The sequence below is a fragment of the Salmo salar genome, chromosome ssa10, assembly GCF_905237065.1.
Source record: "Salmo salar chromosome ssa10, Ssal_v3.1, whole genome shotgun sequence".
Taxonomy (NCBI): Eukaryota; Metazoa; Chordata; class Actinopteri; order Salmoniformes; family Salmonidae; genus Salmo; species Salmo salar.
This window is the reverse complement of record NC_059451.1, coordinates 44,389,450-44,410,024: the sequence shown is the minus strand read 5'-3', so window position 1 is coordinate 44,410,024 and position 20,575 is coordinate 44,389,450. Positions and strand designations below refer to the sequence as shown.

Genomic DNA, 20,575 nt, shown 5'->3' with positions numbered 1-20,575 from the left:
TCCTCCTTGCAAAACAGCTCGAGCTCAGTGAGGTTGGATGGAGAGCGTTTGTGAACAGCAGTTTTCAGTTCTTTCCACAGATTCTCGATTGGATTCAGGTCTGGACTTTGACTTGGCCATTCTAACACCTGGATATGTTTATTTGTGAACCATTCCATTGTAGATTTTGCTTTATGTTTTGGATCATTGTCTTGTTGGAAGACAAATCTCCGTCCAGACAGTGGGGATGGTGTGTTCAGGGTGATGAGCTGTGTTGCTTTTACGCCAAACATAACGTTTTGCATTGTTGCCAAAAAGTTTGATTTTGGTTTCATCTGACCAGAGCACCTTCTTCCACATGTTTGGTGTGTCTCCCAGGTGGCTAGTGGCAAACTTTAAACGACACTTTTTTATGGATATCTTTAAGAAATGGCTTTCTTCTTGCCACTCTTCCATAAAGGCCAGATTTGTGCAGTATACGACTGATTGTTGTCCTATGGACAGAGTCTCCCACCTCAGCTGTAGATCTCTGCAGTTCATCCAGAGTGATCATGGGCCTCTTGGCTGCATCTCTGATCAGTCTTCTCCTTGTATGAGCTGAAAGTTTAGAGGGACGGCCGGGTCTTCGTAGATTTGCAGTGGTCTGATACTCCTTCCATTTCAATATTATCGCTTGCAGAGTGCTCCTTGGGATGTTTAAAGCTTGGGAAATCTTTTTGTATCCAAATCCGGCTTTAAACTTCTCCACAACAGTATCTCGGACCTGCCTGGTGTGTTCCTTGTTCTTCATGATGCTCTCTGCGCTTTAAACGGACCTCTGAGACTATCACAGAGCAGGTGCATTTATACGGAGACTTGATTACACACAGGTGGATTCTATTTATCATCATTAGTCATTTAGGTCAACATTGGATCATTCAGAGATCCTCACTGAACTTCTGGAGAGAGTTTGCTGCACTGAAAGTAAAGGGGCTGAATAATTTTGCACGCCCAATTTTTCTGTTTTTTATTTGTTAAAAAAGTTTGAAATATCCAATAAATTTCGTTCCACTTCATGATTGTGTCCCACTTGTTGTTGATTCTTCACATAAAATTACAGTTTTATATCTTTATGTTTGAAGCCTGAAATGTGGCAAAAGGTTGAAAAGTTCAAGGGGGCCGAATACTTTCGCAAGGCACTGTATATAGTTGAAGTCGGAAGTTTACATACACCTAGGTTGGAGTCATTAAAACTTGTTTTTCAACCACTCCACAAATTTCTTGTTAACAAACTACGGTGTTGGCAAGTCGGTTAGGACATCTACTTTGTGCATGACACAAGTAATTTTTCCAACAATTGTTTACAGACAGATTATTTCACTTATAATTCACTATCACAATTCTAGTGGGTCAGAAGTTTACATATACTAAGTTGACTGTGCCTTAAACAGCTTGGAAAATTCCAGAAAATTATGTCATGGCTTTAGAAGCTTCTGATAGGCTAATTGACATCATTTGAGTCAATTGGAGGTGTACTTGTGGATGTATTTCAAGGCATACCTTCAAACTCAGTGCCTCTTTGCTTGACATCATGGGAAAATCAAAAGAAATCAGCCAAGACATCAGAAAAAAAATTGTAGACCGCCACAAGTCTGGTTCATCCTTGGGATGTCACGTCCTGACCAGTGAGAAGGGTCATTTTTCCATAGTAGAATGGTCAGGGCGTGGCAGGGGGGTTGTTTTGTGTGTTTTGGGGTTTGTTTGTTTCTGGGGGAATGTGTTCTAGTTTGCATTTTCTATGTTTCGTTTTCCAGGTTTGGCCGAGTATGGTTTCCAATCAGAGGCAGGTGTCTTTCGTTGTCTCTGATTGGAAGCCATACTTAGGCAGCCCGTTTTCCTTTGGGTTTTGTGGGTGGTTGTTTTCCGTATAGTCTATGCACCTTACGGAACTGTTTGTCGTTTGGTTATTTTGTTTAAGTGTTCTCTCAAAATAAATGAAGATGGGCACTATACACGCTGCGCCTTGGTCAAATCCTTTCGACGCATGTGAAAGAACCACCTACCAAAGGAAGACCAAGCAGCGTGGGAGGAGGAGCAGGACCGAGCACTATGGCTTGGAGTCATGGACCTCGGAGGAAATCCTGGATGGGGCAGGAAAAAGTGCGCCGGCTCAACGCATCTGGCCGCCAGTGCATCTCCTCGGCCCAGTTTATCCTGCGCCTGCTCTACGCACGGCAGCCCTCATTCCCCAGCACAGCCCTGTGCCAGCGCTTCGCCCGTGCCGGCTACAGTGACCATCCAGCCAGGACGGGGTGAGCCAGCCCTGAGCTCCAGACCTCCGGTGCGCCTCCACGGCCCAGTGTGCCCTGTGCCTGCTCTGCGCACCCAATCTCCTGTGCGTCTCCCCAGTCTGGTGAGACCGGTTCCAGCTCCCCGTAGGAAGCCTCCAGGGATGATCCAGTGATGATCCATGGCCCGGAGCCTGTAGGGATGATCCATGGCACGAAGCCTCCAGTGATGATCCATGGCCCGGAGCCTGTAGGGATGATCCATGGCACGAAGCCTCCAGTGATGATCCATGGCCCGGAGCCTGTAGGGATGATCCATGGCACAAAGCCTCCAGTGATGATCCAAGGCACAGAACCTACGGCGACGCCCCTCAGCCCGGAGCCTCCGGCGACGCCTCTCAGCCCGAGGCCTCCGGCGACGCCTCTCAGCCCGGGGCCTCCGGCGACGGTCTGCAGCCCAGGGCCTCCGGCTACGGTCTGCAGCCCAGAGTCTTCGGCGACGGTCTGCAGCCCAGAGCAGCCCCAAAACATAACCAAACCTCCTCCATGTCTCACCGTAGGTATGGTGTTTTTTTCTTTGAAAGCTTAATTTTTTCTTCTGTGAACATAGAGCTGATGTGACTTGCCAAAAAGCTCCAGTTTTGACTCATCTGTCCAAATGACATTCTCCCAGAAGTATTGTGGCTTGTCAATGTGCATTTTAGCAAATTCCAGTCTGGCTTTTTCATGTTTTTCTTTCAGAAGTGGAGTCCTCCTGGGTCTTCTTCCATGGAGCCCACTGTCGCTCAAAAAGCGATCGGTGGCGCGATCAGAAACTGATGTACCTTCACCTTGGAGTTCAGCTTGTATCTCTTTGGCAGTTATCCTTGGTTCTTTTTCTACCATTCACACTATCCTGTTCAATCTGGGGTCGATTTTCATCTTGTGGCCGTGCCCAGGGAGGTTGGCTCCAGTTCCATGGACCTTAAACTTCTTAATAATATTTGTAACTGTTGTCACAGGAACATCAAGCTGCTTGAAGATGGTCTTGTAGCCTTTACCTTTACCATGCTTGTCTATTATTTTCTCCTCAGACAAATCTATCCTTTGCTTTCTCTGGTCCATGTTCAGTGTGGTGCACACAATGATACCAAACAGCACAGTGACTACTTTTGTCCATTTAAATAGGCGGAATGACTGATTACAAGATTGGAGACGTGTGATACTAATTAAAGAAACAAATTAGTTTGAAATATCACTATAATCCAATTATTTATTATATTTTCTAAGGGGTACCAACAAATGTGTCCAGGCCATTATAGAATATCTTTGTAGAATAAGCAATAATTTATTTCTTTTCACAGCTTCTTTGCTTTATTCTATGACATACCAAAGGCATGCAAGTATACATGATAAAAATAGCATTTAATTTCATCACTTTTCAGGAGGAATGAAGCATTATTTAAATGAGCTGTAAGGGTACCAACAAATTTGAGCATGTCTGTATATAGAGAGAGAGGGAGAGAGAAAGAGGAAAAGAGAGCGAGAAATATAGAGAAGTGGGAGAGAGGGAGACAGAGAGATAAATATATAGAGAGAAGGAAACATAGAGAGTGGGGGAGAGAGAGAAGGAGACAGAGAGAGGACGAGAGAAATATAGAGGGAGAAAGAGAGAGGGATAGAGAGAAATATAGAGTGAGAGAGAAATATACAATTTATATATATAGAGAGAGAGAGGAAGAGAGGAAGAGAGAAAGAGAATTCCACTCCTCCCTATGAAAGATGCAATCAGTGACAGATCACACTGTGCCTCGCTCAATACCCAACTAACATAGACTCTGTATAATACACACTCTCACTGACAGGCTAAAACACACAACACACACTCTCAATCAGAGGCAGTAATAGACACTGTACTCACTCAGCTGAACATGGCTCAAGGCTAGGGGAAATATCATCTGTTTATTGCTATTGTGAATGTGTACTCTGTGAGCCTGTGTATGTGGCTCTGTGATGAGAAGCTCAACCCTGCACTTACACACTGAGCAAAAATAGAAACGAAACATGCAACAATTTCAAAGATTTTACAGAGTTACAGTTCATATAAGAAAATCAGTCAATTGAAATACATTCATTAGGCCATAATCTATGTATTTCACATGACTGGGAATACAGATATGCATCTGTTGGTCACAGATGCCTTTTAAAAAAAAGTTGGGGTGTGGATCAGAAAACCAGTCAGTATCAGGTGTGACCACAATTTGCCTCATGCAGCGCGACACATCTCCTTCGCATAGAGTTGATCAGGCTGTTGATTGTGGCCTGTGGAATGTTGACCCACTCCTATTCAATGGCTATGCGAAGTTTCTGGATATTGGCAGGAACTGGAACACGCTGTCATACACGTAGATCCAGAGCATCCCAAACATGCTCAATGGGTGATATGTCTGGTGAGTATGCAGGCCATGGAGTATGTAGCTTCCAGGAATTGTGTACAGATCCTTGCAGCATGGGGTCGTGCATTATCATGCTAAAATATGAGGTGATGACGGCAGATGAATGGCACGACAATGGGCCTCAGGATCTCGTCACCGTATCTCTGTGCATTCAAATTGCAATCGATCAAATGTAATTGTGTTCGTTGTCTGTAGTTTATGCCTGCCATACCATAAACCCACCGCCACCATGGAGAACTCTGTTCACAACGTTAACATCAGCAAACCGCTCGCCCACACAACGCCATACACAGTACTGTTAAAACCGGGATTCATCCAGGAAGAGCACACTTCTCCAGCGTGCCAGTGTTCATCGAAGGTGACAATTTGCCCACTGAAGTCGGTTACGACACCAAACTGCAATTAGGTCAAGACCTTGGTGAGGACGACGAGCATGCAGATGAGCTTACTGAGACACTTTCTGACAGTTTGTGCAGAAATTCTTCGGATGTGCAAGCCCACAGTTTCATCAGCTGTCCGGGTGGCTGGTCTCAGATGATCGAGCAGGTGAAGAAGCCGAACGTGAAAGTCCTGGGCTGGCGTGGTTACACATGGTCTGCGGTTGTGAGGCTGGTTGGACGTACTGCCAAATTCTCTAAAATGATGTTGGAGGGGGCTTATGGTAGAGAAAGGCAACAGCTCTGGTGGACATTCCTGCAGTCAGCATGCCAGTTGCACGCTCCCTCAAAACTTGAGACATCTGTGGCTTTGTTTATTGTGACAAAACTGCACATTTAGAGTGGCCATTTATGGTCCCCAGCACAAGGGGCACCTGTGTAATGATCGTGCTGTTTAATCAGCTTCTTGATATGCCACACCTGTCAGGTGGATGGATTATCTTGGCAAAGGAGAAATGCTCAGTAACAGGGATGTTAACAAATGTGTGCCCATCGAGGAATGGACTCTACAAGGTGTTGAAAGCGTTCCACTGGGATGCTGGCCCATGTTGACGCCAATGCTTCCCACAGTTGTGTCAAGTTGGCTGGATGTCCTTTGGGTGGTGGACCATTCTTGGTACTCATGGGAAACTGTTGAGCATGAAAAACCCAGCAACTTTACAGTTCTTGACACAAACCGGTGCGCCTGCCACCTACTACCATACCCCATTCAAAGGCACTTAAATATTTTGTCTTGCCCATTCCCCAGAATGGCACACGTACACAATCCATGTCTCAATTGTCTCAGGGCTTAAAAATCATTCTTTAACCTGTCTCTTCCCCTTCATCTTGTCAGGGTGTTGGGTGCGTACTGGTACCGAAGTCAGGTGCAAGAGAGCAGAGAGTTGTGAACAGGCGCACACTTTATTGACGCAGGAGAAAACAGCAGATGGACGCAACTGCGTCAAAACCTCCAGCCACAACAGCAAAAGTGCAGAGCGCAAAACACAGTTACAAAAGCTAATGATACCAAATAAACATACTACGTGCAGTAACACGGATCATTAAACATCAGCCTGGCGCCTAACCTCAAACACATAACACGAAACAATTTCACACAAAGACATGGGGGGAACAGAGGAATAAATACATGCAGTGTGATTGGGAATGTAAACCAGGTGTGCAGGGAACAAGACAAAACAAATGGAACAATGAAAAATGGAGCGGCGATGGCTAGAAAGCCGGTGACGTCGACCGCCAAACGCCGCCGGAACAAGGAGAGGAGCCAACTTCGGCGGAAGTCGTGACAGTACCCCCCCCTGAGCCGCGCGCCGACACCGGCCTCGGGGATGACCCGGAGGGCGAGGCGCAGGGCGATCCGGCCGGCGACGGTGGAACTCCCGTAGCAGTTCAGGGTCCAACACATCCGCCACCGGAACCCAGTACCATACCCCTCCCACTCCACGAGGTACTGAAGGCCCCCCGCCCGACGCCTCGAATCCAGGATGGAACAAACGGAGTACGCCGGGGCCCCCTCGATGTCCAGAGCGGGCGGAGGAACCTCCCGCACCTCAGATTCCTGGAGTGGACCAACCACCACCGGCCTGAGGAGAGACACATGGAACGAGGGGTTAATGCGGTAATCGGGGGGAAGTTGTAACCTCTAACATACCTCGTTCACTCTCCTCAGGACTTTCAATGGCCCCACAAATCGCGGGCCCAGCTTCCGGCAGGGCAGGCGGAGGGGCAGGTTTCGGGTTGAGAGCCAGACCCGGTCTGAGCGAGTTCTGGGCCATCTCTGCCCAGGGCACGAACGCTGCCCACTCCCCCGGCCGGTCCTGGCAATAGGACCTCAGAAACCAACCCACATCCTGGTTTACTCTCTCCACTTGCCCGTTACTCTCGGGGTGAAAACCTGAGGTAAGGCTGACCGAGACCCCAAGGCGTTCCATGAACGCATGATCTGCGTGTGTAGCGGAGTATATCAGAATGTCATCGATATACACCACTACGCCCTGCCCGTGCAGGTCCCTGAAAATCTCATTTACAAAGGATTGGAAGACTGATGGAGCATTCATCAATCCGTATGGCATGACGAGGTACTCATAATGCCCTGAGGTGGTACTAAACGACGTCTTCCACTCGTCTCCCTCCCGGATATGCACCAGGTTGTACTCGCTCCTGAGATCCAGTTTAGTGAAGAAGCACGCCCCATGCATTGACTCAATCGCCGTGGCGATGAGAGGTAGCAGGTAACTATACCTCACCATGATTTGATTGAGACCTCGATAGTCAATGCACGGGTGCAGACCTCCCTCCTTCACAAAAAAGAAACTCGAGGAGGCGGGTGAAGTGGAGGACCGAATGTACACCTGACGCAGGGATTCAGAGACATATGTCTCCATAGCCGCCGTCTCCGCTTGCGACAGGGGATACACGTGACCCCTGGGAAGTGCAGCGTCTACCAGATTTATCGCACAATCCCCCCTGTCGATGGGGTGGTAATTGAGTTGCCTTCTTTTTACAAAAGGCGAGAGCCAAATCGACATATTCTGGGGGGATGCGCACGGTGGAGACCTGGTCTGGACTTTCCACCATGGTAGCACCAACGGAAACACCTACACACCTCCCCGAGCACTCTCGTGACCAACCCATGAAAGCCCTCTGTTGCCATGAAATGGTGGGGTCATGATGAGCTAACCAGGGAAGGCCTAGCACCACAGGAAACGCAGGAGAGTCAATGAGAAAGAGACTGATTTTCTCCTCATGACCCCCCTGCGTCACCATGGCCAGGGAGATGGTGGCTTCCCTGATTAGCCCAGACCCTAATGGTCAACTGTCCAGAGTGTGTACCGGGAAAGGTCTAACCACAGGAATAATGGGGATCCCTAAACTAAGGGCTAACGCTCTGTCGATGAAATTCCCAGCTGCGCCTGAATTGACGAGCGCCTTATGCTGGGAATGCGGGGAAAACTCAGGAAAACAAACAGGTACAAACAGGTGGACAACAGAAGACTCTGGATGAGAGTGGTGCAGACTCACCTGGGGTGAAGCCAGAGTGCCCTGCCTGCTGCCTCGACTCCCAGAAGGACCAATCCGGCACCGACCGGCAGTGTGCCCTCTGCGGCCACAGATGGTGCACGTGAAGACTCCTCCAGCCTCCCTAAGCGCATCCCCTCCCAGCTCCATGGGCACCAGAGCGGGGGTGCTGGAAGATGGAACCGACAGTGGCATCTCTGGACGTCCGCGGGTGACCAGCTGGTTATCCAACCAGATAGACAGATCCACTAGTTGGTCAAAAGTGATGGTGGCATCCCTGCAGGCCAACTCCGGTCGGACGTCCTCGCGAAGGCTGCATCAGTAGTGGTCAATAAGGGCCCTGTCGTTCCATCCTGCTCCGGCGGCCAAGGTCCGGAATCCCAGGGCGAACTCCTGGGTGCTCCTCGTCCCCTGCCTCAAGTGGAAGAGCTGTTCCCCCGCCGATCTACCCTTGGGTGGATGGTTGAAGACGGCCCGGAAGCGGCGGGTGAACTCCTCGAAGTGGTCCAACACCTCGTCTCCTTCTTCCCACATGGCATTTGACCACTCCAAAGCTCTCCCCGAGAGGCATGAGACGAGGGCGGACACCCTCTCCCTTCCCGAGGGAGCTGGGTGAACGGTGGCCAGGTATAGGTCCAGCTGTAATAGGAACCACTGGCACCGTGCTGCCATCCCATCATACTCCCTGGGAAGGGAGAGACGCATCCCACTGGGACTGCATCCAGGAGGAACGGGTAGAGGTACCCCTGGTTGCGCTGGTGGAGGCGCTGGAGAGACTTCCTGTTTCTCCCAGCGGTCCATGGTCTGGACAACGCGATCTATCGTGGCACCAAGATGTTGTAGCATTGCCGAGTTTTCCCGGACGCGCTCCTCGACTCCTCTGACCGGGGTACCTTCTCCTGCTGACTCCATGGGTGGTGTGAAATTCTGCCAGGGTGTTGGGTGCGTACTAGTAGCGAAGTCAGGTGCAGGAGAGCAGAGAGTTGTGAATACGCGCACACTTTATTGAGGCAGGAGAAAACAGGAGACGGACGCAACTGCGTCAAAACCTCCAGCCACAACAGCAAAAGTGCAGAGCGCAAAACACAGTCACAAAAGCTAATGATACCAAATAAACATACTACGTGCAATAACACGGATCATTAAACACCAGCCTGACGCGTAACCTCGAACACGTAACACGAAACAATTTCACACAAAGACATGGGGGGAACAGAGGAATAAATACATGCAGTGTGATTGGGAATGTAAACCAGGTGTGCAGGGAACAAGACAAAACAAATGGAACAATGAAAAATGGAGCGGCGATGGCTAGAAAGCCGGTGACGTCGACCGCCGAACGCCGCCTGAACAAGGAGAGGGGCCGACTTCGGCGGAAGTCGTGACACATCTACACTGATTGAAGTGAATTTAACAAGTGACATCAATAAGGGATCATAGCTTTCACCCGGAATCACCTGGTCAGTCTATGTTATGGAAAGAGCAGGTGTCCTTAATGGTTTATACACTCAGTGTATATACACTACCGGTCAAAAGTTTTAGAACACCTACTTATTCAAGGTTTTTTTTGTTTTTTACTATTTACATTGTAGAATAATAGTGAAGACATCAAAACTATGAAATAACACATATGGAATCATGTAGTAACCAAAAAAGTGTTAAACAAATCAAAATATATTTTATATTTGAGATTCTTCAAGTAGCCAGCATTTGCCTTGATGACAGCTGTGCACACTCTTGGCATTCTCTCAACAAGCTTCATGAGTTAGTCACCTGGAATGCATTTCAATTAACAGGTGTGCCTTCTTAAAACTACATTTGTTGAATTTCTTTCCTTCTTAATGTGTTTACTGAGCCAATCAGTTGTGTTGTGACAAGAAAGGGTATACAGAAGATAGCCCTATTTGGTAAAAGACCAAGTCCATATTATGGCAAAAAGAGCTAAAATAAGCAACGAGAAACGACAATCCATCATTACTTTAAGACATGAAGGTCAGTCAATTCGTATAATGTCAAGAATGTCAAGAGTTTCTTCAAGTGCAGTCGCGAAAACCATCAAGCGCTATGATGAAACTGACTCTCATGAGGACCGCCACAGGAAAGGAAGACCCAGAGTTACCTCTGCCGCAGAGGATAAGTTCATTAGAGTTACCAGCCTCAGAAATTGCAGCCAAATAAATGCTTCACAGAGTTCAAGTAACAGACACATCTCAACATCAACTGTTCAGAGGAGACTGTGTGAATCAGGCCTTCATGGTCAAATTTCTGCAAAGAAACCACTACTAAAGGACACCAATCAGAATAAGAGACTTGCTTGCACCAAGAAACACGAGCAATGGACATTAGACCGGTGGAAATTTGTCCTTTGGTCTGGCGTACAAATGTTTGATTTTTGGTTCCAACCGCATTGTCTTTGTGAGACATGGTGTGGGTGAACGGATTATCTCCGCATGTGCATTTCCCACCGTAAAGCATGGAGGAGGAGCTATTATTGTCACGATGGCATAAAGGGATCGGGAGACAGGCGCAGGAATGCGTAATAGGGATTTTTATTGACCCAAATTACAGTGTGCCATGTAAAGGCACGGGGACGAAGACCAAACAAACACGTATACAAAACACAGGCTTGAGACCCAAACAAAAGAGCAAGGAGTACCTCGAATAAATACACAAGCACACAATGATACCACACGGGACGAGACCCGTAATCATCTGCGCAATACAAGCGACATGAAAGCCAAAACAACACAGCACAGATACTCACACGACCAACTGTGGAACAATTGGAACAATAATCGACAGCCCAATGGAAACCAAAGGGCATATTTATACAATTACAATCACTGAAATGGGGACCAGGTGTGCGTAATGACACAGTTCCAGAGGGATCCATGACAATTATGGTGTGGGGGTGCTTTGCTGGTTACACTGTCTGTGATTTATTTAGAATTCAAGGCACACTTAACCAGCATGGCTACCACAGCAACCTCCAGGCTGTGTAAGGGCTATTTGACCAAGAAGGAGAGTGATGGAGTGCTGCATCAGATGACCTGGCCTCCACAATCCCCCAACCTCAACCAAATTGAGATGGTTTGGATGAGTTGGACCACAGAGTGAAGGAAAAGCAGCCAACAAGTGCTCAGCATATGTGGGAACTCCTTCAAGACTGATGAAAAAGCATTCCTCATGAATGGTGGTTGAGAGAATGTCAAGAGTGTGCAAAGCTGTAAAGAAGGCAAAAAGTGGCTACTTTGAAGAATCTCAAATATAAAATATATTTTGATTTGTTCAACACTTTTTTTGGTTACTACATGATTCCATGTGTCATTTCATAGTTTTGATGTCTTCACTATTGTTCTACAATGTAGAAAATAGTAAAAAACAGAAAAACCCTTGAATGAGTAGGTGACCATAAGCATTTCACTGTAAGGTCTACACCTGTTGTATTCGGGGCATGTGACTAATAACATTTGATTTGATTTGTTCTACAACTTTTGACCGGTAATGTATATACTGCATATAGCAAGCTGTGCTAACTTTTCCCTTTTGTTTGTTTGTTTGTTTGTTTGTGTGTGTGTGTGTGTGTGTGTGTGTGTGTGTGTGTGTGTGTGTGTGTGTGTGTGTGTGTGTGTGTGTGTGTGTGTGTGTGTGTGTGTGTGTGTGTTGCAGATGTTGAGTAATAAGAAGGGCTTACTGCCGGAGCCCAACTTGGCCCAACTGCTGAACAGCATGACCAACCCAGCAGCCCTACAGGTCCTCATGAGGCCTTACCACACTGGCAAACGAGGAGGTCAGACACACACACACACACACACACACACACACACACACACACACACACACACACACACACACACACACACACACACACACACACACACACACACACACACACACAGACACAGACTGGACACCCTTATTTACAGGACTATTGTAAATTAGAGAAACAACTTACTTGCTAAAGTTTATTGGGTTGTACAGATTAGATTGTTTCATTTTTATCCGTCTCATCCTCTCTGTGCCCCTAGAAAGATAGAAATGGCTTTCGATTAGCGTATCCTGTCATTTCAATTCTAAGCACGTTTCTTTTTGATGAATGCTTAATCATTTATTATAATGAACTTGTTCTCAGACTACATCAGAACAGAGGAGAACAGGCAGGCAGGCAGGAAGGAGTGAAGGCTGAGGGCTGGCTCTTAAAAGAGGAGCACACACAATTAGACGGTCTAAAATTAGCCCCTGATTAAATGTTAAACTTTCTACCTATTCTGGAGGAAGCTACCATTAGCTTTGACGCATACATTTATTATGAGTAGGTTGTGGATATCTGGAGCTATTACTGAGATTATTATCTGGCTGCTGTGTGCTATGCTCTGTCGCATACAGCCTGTGGAAGTCTAAATGCCAACACATAATAAAGAGGTATTTTCGTATCTAACTTCCATTGTGTTCTAAGAGTGGCTGAGTATTTTTCCCACATTCCGTTTGTTCATTCATTCATGCACCTTGGTTGGTTGGTCTGTGAGGCCACCACAGTATGCCTTTTCCCTTGTCACTTGAGTGTCTCAGTCAAGTTTAATACCCCTGTTATACAATACAGTGACCATGCCTGCTTCCTCCCTCTCTCTGTCTCCAGGGAAGTTTGGGCGGCCCCCTAGCCTGTCTCCATTCCTCAGACCCCCCCTCACAGCAGCCCTGTTCCAACTGGGGAAGGTACAGCAGGTAAGAATACTGTGGAGTGTGTGAGAGTGTGTGTGTGGGAGTGTGTACAGGAGTGGTTCACAGGGAATGGAGAGATGAGTGTGTGTGTGTGTGTGTGTGTGTGTGTGTGTGTGTGTGTGTGTGTGTGTGTGTGTGTGTGTGTGTGTGTGTGTGTGTGTGTGTGTGTGTGTGTGTGTGTGTGTGTATCTGTTTGATGACGTGTGTTGCAGCATGTTCTAAATGTGTGTACTGTTACAGCGTGTTCTAAATGTGTGTACTGTTACAGCGTGTTCTAAATGTGTGTACTGTTACAGCGTGTTCTAAATGTGTGTACTGTTACAGTGTGTTCTAAATGTGTGTACTGTTACAGTGTGTTCTAAATGTGTGTACTGTTACAGCGTGTTCTATATGTGTGTACTGTTACAGCGTGTTCTAAATGTGTGTACTGTTACAGCGTGTTCTATATGTGTGTTCTGTTACAGCATGTTCTAAATGTTACAGCGTGTTCTAAATGTGTGTACTGTTACAGTGTGTTCTAAATGAGTGTACTATTACAATGTGTTCTAAATGTGTGTGTGTACTGTTACAGCGTGTTCTAAATGTGTGTGTGTACTGTTACAGCGTGTTCTAAATGTGTGTGTGTACTGTTACAATGTGTTCTAAATGTGTGTGTGTACTATTACAGTGTGTTCTAAATGTCTGTGTGTACTGTTACAGCATGTTCTAAATGTGTGTACTGTTACAGCATGTTCTAAATGTGTGTACTGTTACAGCGTGTTCAAAATGTCTGTGTGTACTGTTACAGTGTGTTCTAAATGTGTACTGTTACAGCATGTTCTAAATGTGTTTACTATTACAGTGTGTTCTAAATGTCTGTGTGTACTGTTACAGCATGTTCTAAATGTGTGTACTGTTACAGTGTGTTCTAAATGTGTGTACTGTTACAGCATGTTCTATATGTGTGTACTGTTACAGCGTGTTCTAAATGTGTGTACTGTTACAGTGTGTTCTAAATGTGTGTACTGTTACGTGTTCTAAATGTGTGTGTGTACTGTTACAGCGTGTTCTAAATGTGTGTGTGTACTGTTACAGCGTGTTCTAAATGTGTGTGTGTGTACTGTTACAGTGTGTTCTATATGTGTGTACTGTTACAACGTGTTCTAAATGTGTGTGTGTACTGTTACAGCATGTTCTAAATGTGTATACTGTTGCAACGTGTTCTAAATGTGTGTACTGTTACAGTGTGTTCTAAATGTGTGTACTGTTACAGTGTGTTCTAAATGTGTGTACTGTTACAGCGTGTTCTATATGTGTGTACTGTTACAGCGTGTTCTAAATGTGTGTACTGTTACAGCGTGTTCTATATGTGTGTTCTGTTACAGCATGTTCTAAATGTTACAGCGTGTTCTAAATGTGTGTACTGTTACAGTGTGTTCTAAATGAGTGTACTATTACAATGTGTTCTAAATGTGTGTGTGTACTGTTACAGCGTGTTCTAAATGTGTGTGTGTACTGTTACAGCGTGTTCTAAATGTGTGTGTGTACTGTTACAATGTGTTCTAAATGTGTGTGTACTGTTACAGCGTGTTCTAAATGTGTGTGTGTACTGTTACAATGTGTTCTAAATGTGTGTGTGTACTATTACAGTGTGTTCTAAATTTCTGTGTGTACTGTTACAGCATGTTCTAAATGTGTGTACTGTTACAGCATGTTCTAAATGTGTGTACTGTTACAGCGTGTTCTAAATGTCTGTGTGTACTGTTACAGTGTGTTCTAAATGTGTACTGTTACAGCATGTTCTAAATGTGTTTACTATTACAGTGTGTTCTAAATGTCTGTGTGTACTGTTACAGCATGTTCTAAATGTGTGTACTGTTACAGTGTGTTCTAAATGTGTGTACTGTTACAGCATGTTCTATATGTGTGTACTGTTACAGCGTGTTCTAAATGTGTGTACTGTTACAGTGTGTTCTAAATGTGTGTACTGTTACGTGTTCTAAATGTGTGTGTGTACTGTTACAGCGTGTTCTAAATGTGTGTGTGTACTGTTACAGCGTGTTCTAAATGTGTGTGTGTGTACTGTTACAGTGTGTTCTATATGTGTGTACTGTTACAACGTGTTCTAAATGTGTGTGTGTACTGTTACAGCATGTTCTAAATGTGTATACTGTTGCAACGTGTTCTAAATGTGTGTACTATTACAGCGTGTTCTAAATGTTACAGCGTGTTCCATATGTGTGTACTGTTACAGAGTGTTCTAAATGTGTGTACTGCTACAGCGTGTTCTAAATGTTACAGCGTGTTCCATATGTGTGTACTGTTACAGAGTGTTCTAAATGTGTGTACTGCTACAGCATGTTCTAAATGTGTGTACTTTACAGCGTGTTCTAAATGTGTGTACTGTTACAGCGTGTTCTAAATGTGTGTACTGTTACAGCATATTCTAAATGTGTGTACTGTTACAGCATGTTCTAAAGGTTACAGCGTGTTCTAAATGTGTGTACTGTTACAGCATGTTCAAAATGTGTGTACTGTTACAGCATATTCTAAATGTGTGTACTGTTACAGCGTGTTCTAAATGTTTGTACTGTTACAGCATGTTCTAAATGTTACAGCGTGTTCTAAATGTGTGTACTGTTACTGTCACAGTTGTCGTAGGAAGAAGCGGACAAAAGTGCAGCGTGTGTGTCGTTCCACATTTTATTTATACTGTGAAAACTATGCAGTACATAAATAAACTGAATGACAAAACAACAAACCGTGACTCAGAGGTGAAACATACACTACTCAAAATTAATCTCCCACAAACCCAGGTGGGACAAACACCAACTTAAATATGACCTCCAATTAGAGACAAAGATGACCAGCTGCCTCTAATTGGAGATCATCTCAAACAAAGCCCAACATAGAAATACAAAAACTAGAACAACCCAACATAGAAATATAAAACTAGAACATAACAACATGGAAAAACTAAGCTAGAAAATCCCCGTCACGCCCTGACCTACTCTACCATAGAAAATAACAACTTACTATGGTCAGGACGTGACAGAACCCCCCCCAAAGGTGCAGACTCCGAATGCAACTAAACAACAAAAGAAAACAAAAAAAAGGGAGGGTAGGGAGGGTGACAAGTGTCTATGGCGGCTCTGGTGCAGTACCCAGAACCTTATTATCCAGCGGATCCTCCAGCAGAGGAGGCGGCTCTGGTTCGGGGCGTAACCCCCGCTCCGCCCGCTGATCCCTCTGCTTCTATACCACCGGACCGTGGATCGTCAGAGGAGGAACCGGACTGTAGATCATCGCCGGAGGCTCTGTACTGCACACCACCGCTGGAGGTTCCGGGCTGCAGGCCGCCGCTGGAGGTTCCGGGCTGCAGGCCGCCGCTGGAGGTTCCCGGGCTGCAGGCCGCCGCTGGAGGTTCCCGGGCTGCAGGCCGCCGCTGGAGACTCCGGGCTGCAGGCCGCCGCTGGAGACTCCGGGCTGCAGGCCGCCGCTGGAGACTCCGGGCTGCAGGCCGCCGCTGGAGACTCCGGGCTGCAGGCCGCCGCTGGAGACTCCGGGCTGCAGGCCGTCGCTGGAGGTTCCGGGCTGCAGGCCGTCGCTGGAGGTTCCGGACTGCAGGCCGTCGCTGGAGGTTCCGGACTGCAGGCCGTCGCTGGAGGTTCCGGACTGCAGGCCGTCGCTGGAGGTTCCGGACTGCAGGCCGTCGCTGGAGGTTCCCGACTGCAGGCCGTCGCTGGAGGTTCCGGACTGCAGGCCGTCTCAGGAGGTTCCGGACTGCAGGCCGTCGCTGGAAGCTCTGGTCTGGGAACTATCGCCGGAAGCTCTGGACTGGTAACTGTCGCCGGAAGCTCTGGACTGGGAATGCGCACTGGAGGCCTGATGCGTGGGGCTGGCACAGGTGGCGCCAGACTAGTAACACGCACCTCAGGGGGAGTGCAGGGAGCAGGAACAGGACACCCCGGACTGGGCAGGCGCACTGGAGGCCTGATGCGTGGGGCTGGCACAGGTGGCGCCAGACTGGTGACACGCACCTGACGGTAAGCACGAGGAGTTGGCTCAGGTCTCCAACCTGACTCTGCCAATCTCCACCTGTTCCCATGGGAGGCACTTTTCTCCTGCCCCTAAATCCTCCAAAGCCCTGGATATACTCCTCCTTGTCTCCTCAATAGTCCACTGGTCCATACCACGCTGCTTGGTCCTTTGGTGGTGGGAGATTCTGTCACGGTTGTCGTAGGAATGAGCTGATCAAAGTGCAGCGTGTGTGTTGTTCCACATTTTATTTATACTGTGAAACTATGCAATAGATAAATAAACTGAATAACAAAACAACAAACCGTGACGCAGAGGTGAAACATACACTACTCAAAATTAATCTCCCACAAACCCAGGTGGGACAAACACCAACTTAAATATGACCTCCAATTAGAGACAACGATGACCAGCTGCCTCTAATTGGAGATCACCTCAAACAAAGCCCAACATAGAAATACAAAACCTAGAACAACCCAACATAGAAATACAAAACTAGAACGTAACAAAATGGAAAAACTAAACTAGAAAACCCCCCTGTCACGCCCTGACCTACTCTACCATAGAAAATAACAACTTATTATGGTCAGGACGTGACAGTTACAGCGTGTTCTAAATGTGTGTATTATTTTAGCATGTTCTAAATGTGTGCACTGTTACTGCGTGTTCTAAATGTGTGTACTGTTACAGCCTGTTCTAAATGTGTGCACTGTTACATCATGTTCTAAATGTTACAGCGTGTTCTAAATGTGTGTACTGTTACAGAGTGTTCTAAATGTCTGTGCTATTTTAGCGTGTTCTAAATGTGTGTACTGTTACAGTGTGTTCCAAATGTGTGTACTGTTACATCGTGTTCTAAATGTGTGTACTGTTACAGCATGTTTTTAATGTGTGTACTGTTACAGCGTGTTCAAAATGTTACAGTGTTCTAAATATATGTACTGTTGCAGTGAGTTCTACATGTGTGTACTGTTACAGCGTCTTCTAAATGTGTGTACTGTTACAACATGTTCTGAATGTGTGTACTGTTACAACATGTTCTGAATGTGTGTACTATTACAGTGTGTTCTAAATGTGTGTACTGTTAGAGCGTGTTCTATATGTGTGTACTGTTACAGCGTCTTCTAAATGTTACAGCATGTTTTAAATGTGTGTACTGTTGCAGCGAGTTCTACATGTGTGTACTGTTACAGCGTGTTCTATATGTGTGTACTGTTACAGTGTGTTCTAAATGTGTGTACAGTTACAGCGTGTTCTAAATGTGTGTACTGTTACCACATGTTCTAAATGGTACAGACTGTTCTAAATGTGTGTACTGTTGCATCGAGTTCTAAATGTGTGGACTGTTACAGCGTCTTCTAAATGTGTGTACTGCTACAGCGTGTTCTAAATGTGTGTACTGTTACATCGTGTTCTAAATGTGTGTACTGTCACAGCATGTTCTAAATGTGTGTACTGTTACAGCATGTTCTAAATGTTACAGCGTGTTCTAAATGTGTACTGTTACAGCGTGTTCTAAATGTGTGTACTGTTACAGTGTGTTCTAAATGTGTGTGTACTGTTACAGCATGTTCTAAATGTGTGTACTGTTACAACATGTTCTAAATGTGTGTACTATTACATTGTGTGCTAAATGTGTGTACTGTTACAGCGTGTCCTAATGTTTGTACTGTTACATTGTGTTCTAATATCTGTACTGTCACAGCATGTTCTAAATGTGTGTACTGTTAAAGTGTGTTCTAAATGTGTGTGTACTGTTACAGCGTGTTCTAAATGTGTGTACTGTTTCAGTGTGTTCTAAATGTGTGTAATGTTACAGCGTGTCCTAACGTGTGTACGGTTACATTGTGTTCTAAATGTGTGTACTGTGACAGCATATTCTAAATGTGTGTACTGTTACAGCATGTTCTAAATGTTTGTACTGTTACAGCATGTTCTAAAGGTTACAGCACGTTCTAAATGTGTGTACTTTTACAGAGTGTTCTACATATGTGTACTGTTACAGCGTGTTCTAAATGTGTGTACTGTTACAGCGTGTTCTAAATGTGTGTAGTGTTACAGCGTGTTCTAAATGTGTGTACTGTTACAATATGTTCTAAATGTTACAGCATGTTCTAAATGTGTGTACTGTTGCAACGAGTTCTACATGTGTGTACTATTACGATACGTTCTAAATGTTACAGCATGTTCTAAATGTGTGTACTGTTGCAACGAGTTCTACATGTGTGTACTGTTACAGCGTCTTCTAAATGCGTGTACTGCTACAGCATGTTCTAAATATGTGTACAGATACAGTGTGTTGTAAATGTGTGTACAGCTACAGTGTGTTCTGAACGTGTGTAGTTATAGTGTGTTCTAAATGTGTGTACTGTTTCAGATTGTTCTACATGTTACAGCGTGTTCTAAATGTGTGTACTGTTACAGCGTGTTCTAAATGTGTGTACTGTTACAGCGTGTTCTAAATGTGTGTACTGTTACAGCGTGTTCTAAATATGTGTACTGTTACAGCGTGTTCTAAATGTGTGTACTGTTACAGAATGTTCTAAATGTGTGTACTGTTACAGCATGTTGTAAATGTTACAGCGTGTTCTAAATGTGTGTACTGTTACAGAATGTTCTAATTGTGTGTACTGTTACAGCATGTTCTAAATGTTACAGCGTGTTCTAAATGTGTGTAATGTTACAGAATGTTGTAAATGTGTGTACTGTTACAGCGTGTTCCAAATGTGTGCTGTTACAGCATGTTCTAAATGTGTGTACTGTTACAACATGTTCTAAATGTGTGTACTATTACAGTGTGTTCTAAATGTGTGTACTGTTACAGTGTGTTCTAAATGTGTGGGTACTGTTACAACATGTTATAAATGTGTGTACTATTACAGTGTGTGCTAAATGTGTGTACTGTTACAGCGTGTCCTAATGTTTGTACTGTTACATTGTGTTCTAATGTGTGTACTGTCACAGCATGTTCTAAATGTGTGTACTGTTAAAGTGTGTTCTAAATGTGTGTGTACTGTTACAGCATGTTCTAAATGTGTGTACTGTTACAACATGTTATAAATGTGTGTACTATTACAGTGTGTGCTAAATGTGTGTACTGTTACAGCGTGTCCTAATGTTTGTACTGTTACATTGTGTTCTAATGTGTGTACTGTGACAGCATGTTCTAAATGTGTGTACTGTTACAGCATGTTCTAAATGTGTGTACTGTGACAGCATGTTCTAAATGTGTGTATTGTTACAGCATGTTCTAAAGGTTACAGCACGTTCTAAATGTGTGTACTGTTACAGTGTGTTCTAAATGTGTGTACTGTTACAGCGTGTTCTAAATGTGTGTAGTGTTACAGCATGTTCTAAATGTGTGTACTGTTACAGCATGTTGTATATGTGTTTACTGTTACAGTATGTTCTAAATGTTACAGCGTGTTCTAAATGTGTGTACTGTTACAGCGTGTTCTAAATGTGTGTACTGTTACAGCATGTTCTAAATGTGTGTGCTGTTACAGCGTGTTCTAAATGTGTGTACTGTTACAGCATGTTCTAAATGTGTGTGCTGTTACAGTGTGTTCTAAATGTGTGTACTGTTACATCATGTTGTAAATGTGTTTACTGTTACAGTATGTTCTAAATGTGTGTGTACTGTTACAGCGTGTTCTAAATGTGTGTACTGTTACAACATGTTCTAAATGTGTGTACTGTTACA

At 45.2% G+C, this 20,575-nt stretch overlaps 1 protein-coding gene across 3 annotated transcripts in view; it reads left to right on the top strand.

Moving 5' to 3' along the window:
* The window catches only part of raver2 (ribonucleoprotein, PTB-binding 2), a 176,708-nt gene that overhangs the window by 85,079 nt on the left and 71,054 nt on the right, over positions 1-20,575 (top strand). For all 3 annotated transcript variants that reach the window (XM_014123425.2, XM_014123424.2, XM_014123423.2), the window contains exons 5-6: positions 11,806-11,926; positions 12,773-12,858. In XM_014123425.2, coding sequence (XP_013978900.2) covers positions 11,806-11,926; positions 12,773-12,858 — 207 coding nt within the window. The remainder of the gene's footprint in view (positions 1-11,805; positions 11,927-12,772; positions 12,859-20,575) is intronic.